Source organism: Crocodylus porosus, unplaced genomic scaffold, assembly GCF_001723895.1.
Source record: "Crocodylus porosus isolate Cpor-Errol unplaced genomic scaffold, CroPor_comp1, whole genome shotgun sequence".
NCBI classification, from domain to species: Eukaryota; Metazoa; Chordata; order Crocodylia; family Crocodylidae; genus Crocodylus; species Crocodylus porosus.
Window position 1 is genome coordinate 121,125 of NW_017728928.1, and position 10,028 is coordinate 131,152.

Genomic DNA, 10,028 nt, shown 5'->3' on the forward strand with positions numbered 1-10,028 from the left:
GGCGGGGCCCCGCACCTCCCCCAGCCGCACCCGCAGCCCCGGGCTCGGGGGGGCCAGCCCCCCGCCCCTTCGCAGCACTTGGCCTGGCATCGCACAGCAGCGGGGGCAGCGCCCGCAGCCACCAGCCCTGGGCAGGGGGCTCTGCCCCGCTCCTGCCCGGCGGGGGGGCAGGATGCTCCAGCTGGGACCCAGGGCATGGCGGCTGGGGCGCAGCGGGCACGTAGGCATCCTGTGGGAGGCCGGGAAGGGCCCCACATGCCACTGAATCACTCCCAGGGGGACCGCCCAGGACTGGGCAGGGACAGAGCGGGTGGGGGCCAAGTGCTGCCCAGGGCTCACGCACCCCTGGGTCTTGCCCATCTCCTGGGGAGCCTCCTGCCGCGCTGGCTTTCCCCAGGCCCCTTCTTGCCTGGCCCAACACCATGATAGGAGGGCATGGGGCCCGGACCCCAGGACACCTGGGTTCTGGGAGCACGGCCCCTCCCTGGGCCCACTTACCTCCACGGCGGGGCACAGCCATCCCATGGGAGAGGGGCTGTGCGCCTGCCAGAGCCCAGAGCCCTGGCACGGACATGGCGCTCCTGTGCCACCACCGCCACGAAGCCGGTTTTCCCGAGGGAGAGAGCATCTCTGTGACCCGGGGACCAACCCAGCCACCTGGTACCCACCTCTGGTCCCGTTCAGGCCGGGGTACCCTCCTGCTGCTTGGAAGAGACGCCAGGCAGCGCTCCCCCTGCGTGGGCACCCAAGGGGGGTTGCTCAGCCCCTCGCCTGCACCTGGGGTCTCCCGGCTCCGCACGGGACAGTCCACGCAGCCTGCCAAGCCCCCAGCAGCGAGACGTGAGCCACAGCCATGCACCAGTGCGCCACGGCCCACAGGGACAGTCCAGGGCGCCCGTCACCCAGAAGCATGGCCCCAGGGCTTCAGTCCCAGGCCCAGAGCCTGCCTTGTCCCTGCCCCTTGCGGAGGGGGGCAGTGAGCTTGCAGCATCTCGAGTGGGTGCAGCTCTGGCACGGTGGGAAGAAAGGCTGAAGGATCCCAGCAGCCAAAGGCAAATGCTACCCCCGTTCTTCGTGGGGCCCAGGCTGGGATCCAGCCAGGCCGGCCAGCCCAGGGCGGTCTCTGGCAGAGCGATTAGGGAGAGCCCTCGCCTCCCTCCCAGGAGGGCTGCCTGCACGTGGCGCGGCAGGGGCAGGGGCAGGGGAGGAGCTGCCCTGGAGGGATGCTCCCATCCAAGCCGGGCAAGCACTCGAAGCTCACGCCAGCCTGCCTTCACCTACGGGCACCTACCTTCAGGACTGCTTCCCCACCCCGTGGGCCACGGCAAGCAGGGGCCTCCGGGGCACTCGCCCTCCAGAGCTCGGGGCTTGGAGCCAGGGGCAGCGCAGCCGGGCAGGAAAGGGGACCCCCCCGCGCCTCCCCGGGGGACCACGAGAGGCCCCCAAACCTGCTCCACGGAGCAGGGCAGCACGTGGCAGTCTGCAGTGCCCGTCCCTCGCCACCAGGCGTCAGCGCCGAGACACATGCGAGCCACACGACTGCAGCCAGGCTCTTTTACCCGATGTGCCAACCTCTGCCAGGCGGCGCCCGGGTCCAGCCTGGGGCCACCGGCCAGCCGCGTGCCGGGAGCTGGCCCGGCGCCTCTCCAGTGGCTTAGACCTGCCGAGCCCAAGAGCAGAGCTCCGGCCCCAGCCCCGTGTCCCGTTGCAAGTCCCTGCTATATAAACTCGATGCCCTCGTATTTCACGTCCCCAACGTGAGTCTCCGGCAGGAGCAGGCGCCCGTCCAGCGTGAAGGCCAGGATGTAGGTGGCCACCTTGCCCTGGTCCTCCTCCGACTTGAGAGCCACGATGATCTGGTCGTCGGTGTCGGGGATGAACTTGAAGGCGGAGAAGCCATGGGTGGGCACCACATCGCCGATGCGCCGCAGGGCCACGTCCCCGAAGTCCTGCGTGGCGCTGAGCAGCAGGTTGGTGCCACGGTGCTCGTCCTCCTTCTCGTCGTAGTGCTCGTGGCTGGCTCGGCGTGGCAGGAAGAACCAGCGCTGCAGCGTGTCGCTCCAAGAGGCTGACTCGTGGATCAGGTAACCTGGGGAGGGGCAGAGCCACATCACCTGCCACAGCCGGGAGGGGAGGCTGGGCACAGGACTGGGTGTCAGGAGTGGCCCATGGGCCACGTCTGCCCCTGCCACAGACAACGGGGCATTGGCAGGTCTGGATGGCCAGCCCTGGCTGTCACGGAGTACATCACGGCTCTCCTGTTCTGTGCCCGCAGGCTCATGCACCCGCCCGATGCTGCCCAGCCCGGGAGCAGCAGAGCGAGGCCTCTTGTCCCAACCCACGGGCTCCGCTCATGCTCCATGAGCCCCTGCAGCTCAGAAGCATTGCCCCACACCAGGGCACGTGGACTCAATGGCACAGTGCCCCCCACCCCTCCCTGCCAGCACCCGGGGCAGTTGTGCCCCCTCTCACCTGGGGGCCTGATGCCCACGGCTGCCCGCAGTGCATTGTAGTTGGAGACCCAGTTCTCGTGGTCCACGTCCCCCTTGTAGCCGACCACCTTCACCCACTCTGGGTTCTCGTTCACCACCTCCCCAGTGGTTGTGGTCCACTCCTTGCCCAGGCCGCCCACGTACAGGTGCTCGTCTTTCACTGCCAGCCACTCCGCTTTGAAGCCTGCCGCACACAGACCCAGGGTTGGCGTCAGCCTGCACCGGGCATGCCAGGGGCCCGTGACCACCGATCTCTCCACAGAGCCCACGGCTGAGCAGGCATCCCCGGCCGCCCCCCATGCCGGGCTCCCCCAGCCCTCCCACCCAAGGGCAAGGCCAGGAGACAAGGGGTCCTAGTGCCAGAGTGGGCTCACCTTTGCCCACGGTGCCATCCCCATCCGAGAGGATCACCCAGGGCACCACCTTGGTGCCCTCGACCTGGTAGACCACGCCGGTGCGGTCGTCCACAGTGTACAGCTTGCCATTGAAGACGACCAGGTCGGAGAGCTCCATGCCGCGGCCCTTCTCGGCCAGGTGCGACTCCAGCACACAGTCCTCGGCGTCCCACTCCACGGCCACGTGGTCCCCACTGGCTGACAGCACCAGGTAGCCCTTCTTCAGGTAGCTGAACCAGGTGTGGTCCCGCACGCCCCGCGACTGTGTGTCCAGGTCGGCAATGATGCCGACGCGATAGCGTACGCCCTCGGCGTTGCGCTGCGGTGGGGACAGCGGGTAGGTGTCGTTGTAGCTGCCCCGTGAGGCCCGTGCGCCGCCCCGCCAGCCGCGCGTGCCGCCAGGGGCCAGCCGGGCCGGGGGGGGCCGGTGCAGGCACAGCAGCAGCAACACCAGGCCCACACCAGCCGAGGACAGCACGATGGCGCGCCAGCGCGGGCGGAACCGTGGGTCGGCGCCCTTGGTCATGGAGGCGAGGACGGGGAGGCCTCCCACGCTGATGCGCAGCGGGCTCATGGGCTCACTCCATTCCCGGTGCTGGCAGGGCGGCGTGGGCATTGGAGGACCTGGCACAGGGTGGGGAGAAGAGCGTGATTAGGCGGGGGCTCCCCCTCCCCTCCACCGCGACGTGGCGATGCTGGGGACGCATGGACGTCCCTGCTCCTGGCCTGGGTATAAGGTGCGGCAGGTGCAGCAGCCCCGCCCCGAGCAGGATGCGGGCGGTGCTGGCAGGAAAAGTGCCAGCGGGTCAAAGGTGTCGGCGTCACGGCTCAGCCCCCGCCACACAGACGTGGCAGGCGCCCCTGGGAGCAGGCGGGAGGCCGGGGCACAGCAGGGGCAGGCAGCCCCAGCGCTGGGGCAGGGCTGGCTCCCTGAGGCGCTGATGGAGCTGGGGGAGGGGGGGGCTACAGAGCGCAGACGCCCCAGCCTGGCACACCCACATGGGGCCGGGCACTGCTCGTGCCAGCCCACAGCCGGAGGCCTGCACTGCCCCCCCACGCCCCTGCGCTGGGGCCCCGGCCCCTGCCCCGTGCTCGTGAGGGCCGGGCCCGGTACGGGGGGCGGAGGGGGCACCCCCGGGCTCTCCCCCGACCCCGCGCGCCCGGGCCCGCAGCGCAGCGCTCACCGGCTCCTCCGCGGGGCGCCCCGGCTCCGCCCCGGAACTACCGCTCCCGGCATGCCGCGCGCCGAGAACCACAGCTCCCAGCACGCCCCGCGCGTGGGAGCTACACCACCCAACGTGTTTCGACTGGGAAATACAGCTCCCAGCACGTCCCGCGCCGGCAACTACACCTCCCAGCATGCTTCGCGCCCAGAACTACAGCTCCCAGCACGCCCTGTGCCTGGGACTACCTCGCCCAAGATGCTTCGCGCATGGGACTACAGTTCCCAGCACACCGCGCGCGGCGAGAAAACTACAATCCCCACAATGCCTTGCGCCCAGCACTACAACTCCCTGCACACTTTGTGCTAGGGACTACAATTCCCAGCATGCCTTGTGGGCTGGGCCCGCTGAGGTGTGCGCCCCCTGGAGGCGGCAGGGGCAGGCAGTGGCCTGGGTTGACCCCTCCTGCTCCCAGGGCCCAGCCCCCCTTGGGGGTCGCCCTGCACCGACCTGCCCCAGGCAAGCGAGAGGCGCGGAGGGCAGCAGCAGGGAGCAGCCCTGGGGCAGGGGTGACACCGGGGCGAGGCTGCCCAGGGGGCAGGGACGCAGCCTGCTCCCCCAGCGCCACGGGCCTTCCCCCGTGCCCAGCCCCAGCGCCTCGCAGCCGGCCAGACACTGCTCCCTCCCCCTTGGCTCCGCGCCCGACATCTGGAGCCACTTCCCAGCGCGGGGCTGCGGGGGACGCCGCCACGCCTGGGCTCACATCTGGCTGCGGAGGACTCTGCGCTCGGCCTTTTTCTTCCCTCTCCTCTCCGCCTCGTGCAGAGCGTGCTCCCGCTCGGGGCAAGCGCAGGCGAGCACGGGGCGGGGGCCAGGCCTGGGCCCCGTCCGCAGAGGATGCTCTAGAGGGGAGCCGAAGCAGGAGAGTGCAACCAGGGAGCGGGTGTCCGACCGGGTGCAGAGGTATGGGGCAGGGGGCTCCGTGCATGGCTGCTCTGGTCCCCGCAGCAAGGCGGTACGGGGCGGAGGCTGCCTGGCCGTGGGCACCACCAGGGAGTGGGAACCGAGCCTCTGCCGCAGTCGTGCTCGCCCCTGCTCACCTGCCGCACGCCATCCGCACCCAGAACCCAGCGGGCGTGCGCTCGGAGTGGCCATATCGTCACCCGGTGCAGCGGGCAGGGCCGCGTGGTCCCGTGGCTGCTGGGGACCGGGCAGTGCCATGGGTGGGAGCGGCTGCGTGGGCCTGGCTCTGTGCTGCACTGTCACATCCTCGCCCCGGGGGGGTCAGGGCGCTGGCATCCCCCCGCTGCCCCAGGGAGCGAAGGGAGGCTGCCCCATTCTGCCCCTCCCCAAGCTGGCCAGAGCAGCTGCCAGACTGAAACGTCCTTGTGTGCTGCTGGAGCATGGCCAGCCCAGACCGGAAAAAACAAAAGCCCCCGAGCGGGAGCACACGCACGTGCAAATGCCTCCGTGCCCGGGGCCGTGTGGGCAGGGTAGCTGCGTGCAAACGCACCTCCTCCGCCGGCCCCTCAGCGTCCTGGGAAAGGAGCTGCCTCGGCTCCGTGGGAATTTCCTGGCCGGGGCCTTGCAGCCCGCTGGGCCGGTCTCAGGCACCGCAGGAAGGGCCGGCTGCCCTGGGAGCCTCCCGGCCCGGCTGTTGTGTGACCCCCTACAGGCCTTACCGCGATGCCAGGGGCTTGTGGGTGCATGCACGCTTGCACACGCGTGTGCACAGCCCAGCGCTCCCACCCCAGCACGCAGCCCGGGGCAGCATGGGCATCACCCTGGTGCCTGGGCTCCCCTCACGGCTGCGGACGCCGGGGAGGGCACCTGCTGGGCCAAGCAGCTCGGGAGGGGAGAAGGCAGGGGCCGGGATCCCGCCGAGGAGCAGCTGAGGCTGGACTCTCCTTCCGCCCCTCCCTGCAATTACCATGACTCACGAGCCAGGCATCCCGGGATCTGAGAGTGGAGCAGAGGCATCTGCAGCGGCCTTGGCTCTTGGGGGCTGTGCCTGGCCCTGGCCCTGCTCCCACCCGCCTGGCAGAGCTGCAGGGCGCCCATCTCAGCTCCCTCGCTGCATCCGGCTCAGGTCTGGGAGCGCAGGTGCACGGCCCCTGGGAACTCGCTGGGCTTGCGCACCCGCCTGCGCCTGGATGGCCCAGAGCAAGCCAAGGGTGCTTGTCCCTCTCGATCAGCCCCGGCTCTGCAGCACGCGGGGGCACAGCCCTCAGGGCCCGGCAGGGCTTGTACTAGCCCCAGGCCTGGTGCGGGGTTGGGGTCATTGTCCGGAGCAGCTCATGGCTGCAGCGCAGGCACCTCGGGCAGGGCTCTGGCCCCGGAGGACGTCGGCCTGGAACCCGCTCAGCCTGCTTCTCCGTGCCTGCCGTCTGTCTCCGGCTTGATTTCCTCGACCTGAGGTGCAGCCGTCCCTGGGCTGAGATGGAACGAGCCCTGGAAGCCAACAGGAGGGTGCAAATATTGCCCTTGGCACGTTCTGGCCTGGAAGGAGCAGGCTGGTTCCTCCCAGCCAGCCCCGACAGGGAGACAGGGCAGGTGCCTGCTGGGCGCTGGCAGCCGGAGGGGGCCCTGCTCAGCCACACCATGGGTACAGACCTGCGCCTCTGCCCAGGTCGCCCTGCACAGGCTCCCTGGTACCGCGCTGAAAGCTGCCTGGCGGGCCTTGGACCAGCTCTGCATGGCTGCAGGCACTGATGCTGGTGCCTCCAGCCCTGGGCCAGGCGGGGCTGTGTCCAGGTGAGCAACGGTGCAGGGACCAGTGGCTGCTGGGAGGTCTGCACCTGGCCCTGCCACGTGCCCCAGGAGCTGCGTCACGAGCTGGCTGCTCTTGCACCCGCAGGCTGAGCCGGCAGCCGATGGCAGTCAGCTGGGGGAGGGAGTGAGCGAACGAGCGCTGTGGGACCTGCTCCAGCACCGAGCTGGTCAGCGCCAGCACCTCCAGGTAACGGCCGGGGCCTCTGCCAGGGATGCCCCCTCCTGCCCAGGGCAGCGCAAGACTTCCACCCCCCGGGCACCCCTGTACTGTATCTATCCTGTCCTTGCACCCCTTCCAGCATGAGCCGGCTCCTGGCCCGTGCCCTGGCTGGAGCAGCTGTGCTTGGGCCGGCCGACAGCCCTGGCCGCGCGCCCGGGAACGTTCAGAGCAGCCGCACCCAGCCCCGTGCACCAGGCCCTGCACTGGGGGGGTTACATGCACTGTCCCCCCAGCCCGGCGAGGGGGCCCTGGGGCAGGCAACGGGAGCCCAGCGCCATGCAGCTCCACCAAGGAACCAGCTCAGCCCTTGCCATCGCCTCGTGCCTTGCAGGGCCCTGCGGGATGGGGCCGTGGGCTCTCGGCCTCCTGCTGCTGTGCTGCCTGCCGCGGCCCGCCCCCGCGCTCGGCCAGCCACCCCCCAGCCGGCGCCCCCAGAGGGACCCTGCCAAGGGCCGGACCGTGCCCCAGCCGCACTCAGCCAGGTAAGGGGGTGCCCGGTGGGCCCCTGCCCCAGAGAGCGGCCGCTGGGCTGTGCGAGCTGAAGGGAACCCATGACACCAGCTGGCCCCGGGGCTGGGGGAGGCTCGGGGAGGGGCCCCCTGCGCTGTGGGTCCCCACATTGCGCCGGTGCTGCTCTGCTCCCTGGCAGGACCAAGTGGGACCAGGAGCGGTACAGCCGGCAGCCCCAGTGCGTGCGCTGCTGCGACGCCCCCGAGCAGGCTCCCCAGCACTACCAGCCCGTGGCCCAGATCAACATGACCATCCTGAAGGGTAAGAGGCCCCTGGGGGCTTGTGGGCCAGGCGGGCGCTCTGGGTGGGGAGGATGGTCAGCCTGGCAGCACCCCTGGCCTGGCAGGTGCCACCACCCCGGGCTGCGTGCTACCTGCTTGCAGTGCCAGAGGCGGGCGCCCCTGCTGCAGGGGACGGGTTTGCTGTCGCTTCCCCCTACCCCTCAGCCACGACGCTTCTCTTCCCCCCCCAGGGGAGAAAGGGGACCGAGGCGAGCGCGGCCTCCAGGGGAAGTTCGGCAAGCCGGGCACAACAGGCCACCGGGGCCACGTGGGGGCCAAGGGCCAGAAGGGCAGCGTGGGGGCCACGGGGGAGCGGTGCAAGAGCCACTACGCTGCCTTCTCGGTGGGCCGCAGGAAGCCGCTGCACAGCAACGCCTACTACCAGACGCTGATCTTTGACACCGAGTTCGTCAACCTCTACGGCCACTTCAACATGTTCACGGGCAAGTTCTACTGCTACGTGCCCGGGGTCTACTACTTCAGCCTGCACGTGCACACCTGGAACCAGAAGGAGACCTACCTGCACCTCATGCACAACGCGGAGGAGGCCGTGGTCCTGTACGCCCAGGCCAGCGACCGCAGCATCATGCAGAGCCAGAGCATCATGCTGGAGCTGCGGGAGCAGGACGAGGTCTGGGTGCGGCTCTTCAAGGGCGAGCGGGACAACGCCATCTTCAGCGACGACTTCGACACCTACGTCACCTTCAGCGGGCACCTGGTCAAGTACAGCGGGGACCCCTGAGTGCCTGCCACCCCTGCCCCCTTCCTGCGCCCCTGCTCCTTGCCTGCATCCCCGACCGGGGTCGGATCCTATGCTGCCAGCATTAAGGCGAGCTCTTCCCCCTCGATGACGCCACGGCCCTGCCACGGGCTGTGCAGGCACCTGTGTCCCCGCTTTCCCCAGGAAACCTGCGATCAGGCGGATTAGTGAGACCAGGGCTGCTGCGGCTGCTGGGTTTGGGACAGGCGTGAAGGGGAACAGCAGCGGAGAGGTCCGTGCCCAGGCACGGGCCAGGAAGATCTCGCAGGGCACCATGCAGGGAGGCCTGGCCGCAGGCCCCGGTTCTGGGCAGTCCCCGAGGGGCTCCTGGGTGGCAGCCCCAGCTGCAGCAGCCTCCCCCCATCAGCCCTTCTGCGGTCGCGGGCCAGGCTGCGATTTTAGTTGGCAGAAGAGCAGAGCAGGGGCAGGGCAGTGTACGGCCCCCACGGCTCTGCCCTCACATTAAACCCCCGGTTCAGCTGCGAGTGGCTGCAGGCTCCTTCCTTCCATCGTGCTCGTGGCCCTGACAGATCCGGGGCAACGCCTGCCCACACCGGGGCTTTCCTGCCAGGCCCCAGCTCCGTGCATGCCCCATGGGCTGGGGTTTCCAGGCAGGGCGTCTCCCCGGACAGGACACCAGCCCAGTCCTGCCGCAGCCCGGGAGACGCTGGGAGACCCACGTAGCCCCCCAGCCTCCCCGAGGGCCCGTCTGGGGCAGACGCAGCGGGGCAGGGCACGTGCTGCCCTTGCCCGGTGATTCCAGCACCTGAAACCTTGGAGTCCAAGGAGTTTCTCAGCCCCGTGAGCACCCTGCCCTGCCCGGGTCGGCGCGAGGACGCCGTGCCCTGGCCGGCGCTGCGGCCTCGGGCGGGCTGTTGGCAGGCAGGGAGGCCGGGTCAGCCAGGCAGCGAGAAGAGCCCTTCCAAGGACCGCGCGGGGAGAGGTGCGCTGGAGCAGTGCCGTGATGAGCTCACCCCGTGGGCCTGCCCGGGCCAAGAGAAACAGTCCGGCCCAAGCAGCCTCCCCGGCCCCTGATCCAGGCTGGCGCAGGCGTGGCCAGCGGCTTCCGGAGGCACCGCGGCACTGCCCCGGCTCCAACCCGTACTCCAACCCTAGCTGCAGAAGAGGGGGGTGCATGGGGTAGGGGGCCAAGCACCCCATCTCCCGGGGGTGGGTAGGGGAATCGTGTGTGCTCTGGGCTCCGCACCAGCCAGGAGCCAAGACAACCCGAGCACCTCCTCAGCGCCCACGTGCCCGGCATGGTGCCCAAGCTGCTCCCACTGCCCTGCAGCCCAGCTGGCCCGTTTGCCCAGCCCCCCGACCCCGAGCCAGGCCCCCAGGCACAGCTGCAGCTTCACGCCCCCCGCCCCCCGGGGTCGCCAGGCCGGGATCGCTCTGCCACCGACTCCCGGCCCGGCCTTGCCCACGTCCCCTA

The 10,028-nt window shown here is 70.2% G+C and overlaps 2 protein-coding genes across 3 annotated transcripts; one reads left to right on the forward strand and one right to left on the reverse strand.

The window, feature by feature from the left end:
• Positions 1-1,540: 1,540 nt before the first annotated feature.
• CANT1 (calcium activated nucleotidase 1) lies at positions 1,541-4,218 on the reverse strand. The gene is made up of 4 exons (XM_019542249.1): positions 4,072-4,218; positions 2,867-3,511; positions 2,473-2,676; positions 1,541-2,089 (listed from the first exon to the last, which is right to left on the reverse strand). The coding sequence occupies exons 2-4, from the start codon at positions 3,501-3,503 to the stop codon at positions 1,719-1,721; spliced, it is 1,212 nt and encodes a 403-aa protein (XP_019397794.1). The 5' UTR covers positions 3,504-3,511; positions 4,072-4,218; the 3' UTR covers positions 1,541-1,718.
• Positions 4,219-4,685: 467 nt separating this feature from the next.
• Positions 4,686-9,095, forward strand: C1QTNF1 (C1q and tumor necrosis factor related protein 1). Of its 2 annotated transcripts, XM_019542250.1 has the most exons (5): positions 4,688-5,013; positions 6,908-7,009; positions 7,374-7,524; positions 7,692-7,813; positions 8,025-9,095. In XM_019542250.1, the coding sequence occupies exons 3-5, from the start codon at positions 7,385-7,387 to the stop codon at positions 8,573-8,575; spliced, it is 813 nt and encodes a 270-aa protein (XP_019397795.1). In that variant the 5' UTR covers positions 4,688-5,013; positions 6,908-7,009; positions 7,374-7,384; the 3' UTR covers positions 8,576-9,095. The 2 variants fall into 2 exon arrangements, with proteins under 2 accessions (XP_019397796.1, XP_019397795.1); XM_019542251.1 differs by lacking the exon at positions 6,908-7,009 and having other exon boundaries at positions 4,686-5,013.
• The last annotated feature ends 933 nt before the right edge of the window (positions 9,096-10,028 follow it).

Excerpts from the sequence above, each read along its gene's own strand:
- CANT1 (XM_019542249.1), bottom strand. The coding sequence starts at position 3,503 with ATGCCCACGCCGCCCTGCCAGCACCGGGAATGGAGTGAGCCCATGAGC. Across the intron at positions 2,677-2,866 it reads GGATGGCACCGTGGGCAAAG|GCTTCAAAGCGGAGTGGCTG; the intron begins GTGAGCCCACTC and ends TGTGTGCGGCAG. Across the intron at positions 2,090-2,472 it reads CGTGGGCATCAGGCCCCCAG|GTTACCTGATCCACGAGTCA; the intron begins GTGAGAGGGGGC and ends GCCCCTCCCCAG.
- C1QTNF1 (XM_019542251.1), top strand. The coding sequence starts at position 7,385 with ATGGGGCCGTGGGCTCTCGGCCTCCTGCTGCTGTGCTGCCTGCCGCGG. Across the intron at positions 7,525-7,691 it reads CCCCAGCCGCACTCAGCCAG|GACCAAGTGGGACCAGGAGC; the intron begins GTAAGGGGGTGC and ends GCTCCCTGGCAG. Across the intron at positions 7,814-8,024 it reads CAACATGACCATCCTGAAGG|GGGAGAAAGGGGACCGAGGC; the intron begins GTAAGAGGCCCC and ends TTCCCCCCCCAG.